General features: G+C 57.7%; 1 protein-coding gene across 1 annotated transcript in view; it reads right to left on the minus strand.

Moving 5' to 3' along the window:
• Positions 1–4,317, minus strand: part of GDF6 (growth differentiation factor 6) — a gene marked incomplete at its 5' end in the record, with an annotated part of 13,167 nt that overhangs the window by 3,651 nt on the left and 5,199 nt on the right. Inside the window, one exon of the mRNA XM_019519371.1 lies at positions 2,370–2,443. Within this exon, the coding sequence (XP_019374916.1) occupies positions 2,370–2,443 (74 nt within the window). The remainder of the gene's footprint in view (positions 1–2,369; positions 2,444–4,317) is intronic.

Genomic DNA, 4,317 nt, shown 5'->3' on the forward strand with positions numbered 1-4,317 from the left:
TGTCCAGCCCCGGGCGATAGGGGCGCAGGCAGGGGGCCCGGCCCTCGGTCCTGCAAACCCGACCGGGAGGCAAAGGCCGGGGCCACAGCCAGCCTCTTCCCCTGATCGGGCCGGCCCTCGCTCAGCCCCGCAAGGAGCCAAGAAGAGCAACACCACCCCCCCAGCAAAGAAAGAGGATCGGCCTTGCCGTAGCGCCCGCTTGCTCCCGCCTGGCCCCGGCCAGCGGTGCAGAGCATACGGGACCTTGCCCCGGGATTTGGTCTGCGCTCCGCCGCACAGGAGCCGCGAGGCAGGAGCGAGCCCCAAGGAAGAGCCTGCGAGCGGGAGTCCGGCTGTCCGGATGGCGGGATCGGGTCCCAGTTAAGCAGGGGGAGGGGATTTCCCCAAGCTGCGGGTGCGATCAGAGCTGCCCAGTTGCCCGCTCCGTGCCCAGCGCCCGGCTCTTCCCCGTCCAACCCGAACCGCAGAGGGCGAGAGGAGGGGGATGCTGCTCGGGGCGGAGGCCGGGATCTCCCCCTGTCCTAGCCCGGCCTCTGCCTTGGGGTGCCTTGCCTGCAGATGCGCGTCGAGCCTGCTCCCTCCGCCTCTGCTGGGGCCCTTCGGGCTGCCCCAGTGCCTTTATAAGGGGCTCCGCTTCCTCTGCCTGTAGCAAAGGGCAGCACCGGCTCCCAAACGCGGGCCTTGGCCCCGCACCCCGGCTCCTGCCCCTCTTAGCTCTCCCCCTTCCTAATCCGTAGTGATGAGCCCGCGGGATGGGCTGCCCAGCACTGGCGCTCGGCTACCTCCCCCGGAGACAACCAGCTCTCCAGCCGGAGACAACCTCCATCCGCTTCCAGCTCCTGTGTTGAAGCGCTCAGCAGGGCTCCCAGGGGTCAGGGGCAGCCGCTTGGCACCGCTTCCCTGCACCAGGGATGAACCCTGGGGACTTGCCATAGCCCAAAGAGGGGATCTGACATTAAATCTGACACGAATCGGAGACCGATGGGGAATAAAAGAAAGCAGCAGCAGCAGGACGATGCCTTGTTTATTTCTCCCTTTCCCAGCTCCCTCCCTCTCCTGTGCGGAGAATCCTCTCCTGGCCCTTCCCAAGTGTCCTGCTTGGCTGCGGAGCTCCGATGCTGGGGGTCCGGGGCCGGCCAGCACCATCTGCGTTTTCATGAGTCACTCCATGTGCCAGCAGTCATTTTCCGACATTCAGCGAGGTCCTTGTCTGATCTCGCGACCGCAGCGAGGGGGCCGGGCCGGGGGAGAGGGGGGAGAAAAGGAAATCGCAAAACATTTCCCCCTTTCGAAACGAATAAAAAAAAGAAAGAAAGAAAAACCGCAGTAGCTTGGCTTTCCTCGCCCGCGAGCCTGCCCCAAAAGCTATCTGACCAGCCCAGGAGGAAACAAGATGAGGAATAATATATTATAATCCCATTCCATTCATAATAGTCCATTCTTTTTCCAAAAGAAGTCGTGGACTTGCAGACAAGGAGCTCAACCTGTGAGCACATGGCAAGTCCAGACCAAGCATCTCGGGCACGATTTTAGGGGAGATCTATGAAGCCCATATACACATACAAACATGTAATGTGTGCATTATCCCTTATAGAACATATTTCTATGTACTTCTATATATAATTATATTCTACACACACAGGTGAAGAAAACCACGCTACTGCGGTTTTTCTTTCTTTTTTTCTAATATATATATGTATCAATTAGATCTTAATAGATCTCCCCTAAAACCGTGCCCGAGAGGTGTGTGTATGTGTGCGTATATATATGAATATGTATACATACACACACTACACACATATACACACATCTAGTGTGTGTGTACACACATACTATATATACACAAACGCGCGCACACAGTGCGTGTGCGCGGGAGGCTTAATGGATCTCCCCTAAAAGCGTGCCCGAGATGCCACGGGCAACTCAGAGGTTCTGGCTCCTTGTCTGCAAGCCCACGGCTCATCCAACGCCCCCCCAGCAACTGGTGATCATTAGAGACACATAACGACCCCGCTTGCTCCTGGTAAAGCTTCTTGAAATCCTCCCGCCCCACCGTAGAAGCCCCGTTGGCAACGGATTCCCTTTCCCAGGCCCCCTCCCACCGCCCCACCTCCCCCAGGTAAGCCCGGGAGCGATGCCATGCGGGGAGGCAGGGCTCCCACAGTCTCTTCCCCATTCCCCAGTCGGGAAAGAGAAGCGTATCTAATTGGGTCAATTTGGGAGCTATATTGTCTGCAAATGAACCGCCAGAAACTTTTTCCCCCTCCTCCTCCTCCTCCCGAGCAGGGCTGTTCTGCAGGGAGCACCGCTCCAGCGCGGCAATTAAGCGGGCGAGCAGCCCGCAGGGAGGTGGGCAGTTTAAAAGCTACCACTTCAGAGGAACGGAAGTTCTCTTGAAGTTCTTGGGGATGTGCCATTGGCTGGTCCACTTCATTATGGGAGACTAGACAATATTTGATATGTTATGACATGAACACTCAATTAGATCACTGAGTTGAAATACTCCAATCAGTGGCTTGATGCTAAGCAACCTTCAGAAGGTCCAGCACAAGGTCACAGCCTGTGACACATCAAATCAAAATCAATGGAGGGAAAAAAAAAGTGAGGCTTTTCCTCCACCAAACCAGGACTCCTGTTCGCAAATCACTTCCCTCAGCCTGGAATCTGCCATGCGGCAAGATGAGCTAAATTTGTTAAATGAACTGTCTTTTTGGTGGTGATCAAGAATAAGATGATCTTGAATGTGGCTTTTTTCCGGCTTGCGAAATTAGCAGCCCCTCGCCTTTTCCCAAGCAGCCCAACTGCGGCGTTTGGTGGCGGAGAGGGTTGGAAACCGATGTAAAATTAATGTGAAACCCGAACAATAAACTACCCCCGCCCCTTGTATTTCTAGAGAAGCGATCGGTGACCGGCGGGTCCTCCCGACACACGCAGCCATTACAGACCCCGCACCACACAGATACTCTGCTTTCCCAGCCTGCTTCCTCCGCTCCTGAAATCGTTAAAAACTCATCTCCGATCCGGCGAGCCGATGCCTTCCAGCAAGCGGAGCTTCCCCCACGGACTCCCAGTTCAACGGGTTGCAAACGGGGGGCGAGAAGCCAGGCACACAAGGCAGTGCCTTTAGCCCCGCTCAGCCTCCCCTTCCCTAGCGGAGAATCAGGGAGAGCCCCGTCCCTGCACCCCGCTAGATCACGAGCCCCCAGTGGGTCGTGGTAACAAGCCTGCTTGCAACAGCCCCTGGAAAACCCACTTCTCAGCCCACTGCCCTCAGACTTCCCTGCTCCCTCCAGTCCCGAGCAGAGAAGGGGGAAGAACCGGGGGCTTCCTCTGCTCGAGAAAAGGGCCGTATCCCAGCACATCACAGGAGGGAGGGGGAAAACCAAAAAGAGAGAGAAAGAAAAAGTGCTTTGGAAGAAAACAGGTCTCAACTGTGGGGTTTGGGGTTTTTTAAACTGAAGCTAGGGACTAAATAAGCAGCTCATATAACTACAAAGGAGCCATGTGGCCGAGCTGTGTCCTAAAATCCACATAAAAATAGTGAGTTAATTTGCTTTTCAGGGCTTTCAGCAGCTAATGAACCCCCGTGACCCAGCTGAAATAGCAGCTCGCTGTACCTAGAGAGACAGAGCTGCAGGCAGGTTGTGATGGGCAGGTGGGGGTGGGGGGGGATGGGAAACAATTTACAACCCTCATTAAGGAGTAATTAATTAGTCTGTCATTAATGGCTGCAAGCTGAGATAATGTCAACGGGGTTTTCACACAGTCTCCGGAGCCAAAAAATAAATTAAAAAAGCTTTCCTTGTTCCCGGGCGCGCGCGTGCGGGCGGCCGCGGGGCAGAGCGCAGCGCGGAACCGAGGAGCCGACCCCGCTGCCCCTGCGCCGCCCGGGCGTCCCCACTGGATCCAGTGGAAACGGGGCCTGGGCCCCAAGGGAAGCGGGGGCGAGAGGGAGGCGCCGCACTCCTGATCCGGCCCCGCGCGGGGAGCGGCGCGGCTGGACTCCGCTCCGGGGTGACCTGCGCTTACAAGCGGCCGCGGCCCCGGGCACAGCGACCGCACTCCCTGGTGCCCGCGATCCCGGCCTGGCCGCTGCGCTGGCGACCCTTTGCGGGGGTGGGAGAAGGAGCCAGAAAGCCGAGCCGGCCTGGGGTGAAGCTCCCCCCAGTATCATTTGCAATTTCCAAGCCTCCCCGGCGGGCTCAGGAGCGATCGTGCCCGACTCACGCCTGCAAAAGCACGGGCCCGGCTCGTCCCCACTCCGGTCACACGCGGCCGCTGCCGGGATCCGCGTCCCCGAGCTCGTGGTCCAAAGCG

Source organism: Gavialis gangeticus, unplaced genomic scaffold, assembly GCF_001723915.1.
Source record: "Gavialis gangeticus isolate Ggan-Ray unplaced genomic scaffold, GavGan_comp1, whole genome shotgun sequence".
Lineage (NCBI taxonomy): Eukaryota > Metazoa > Chordata > Crocodylia > Gavialidae > Gavialis > Gavialis gangeticus.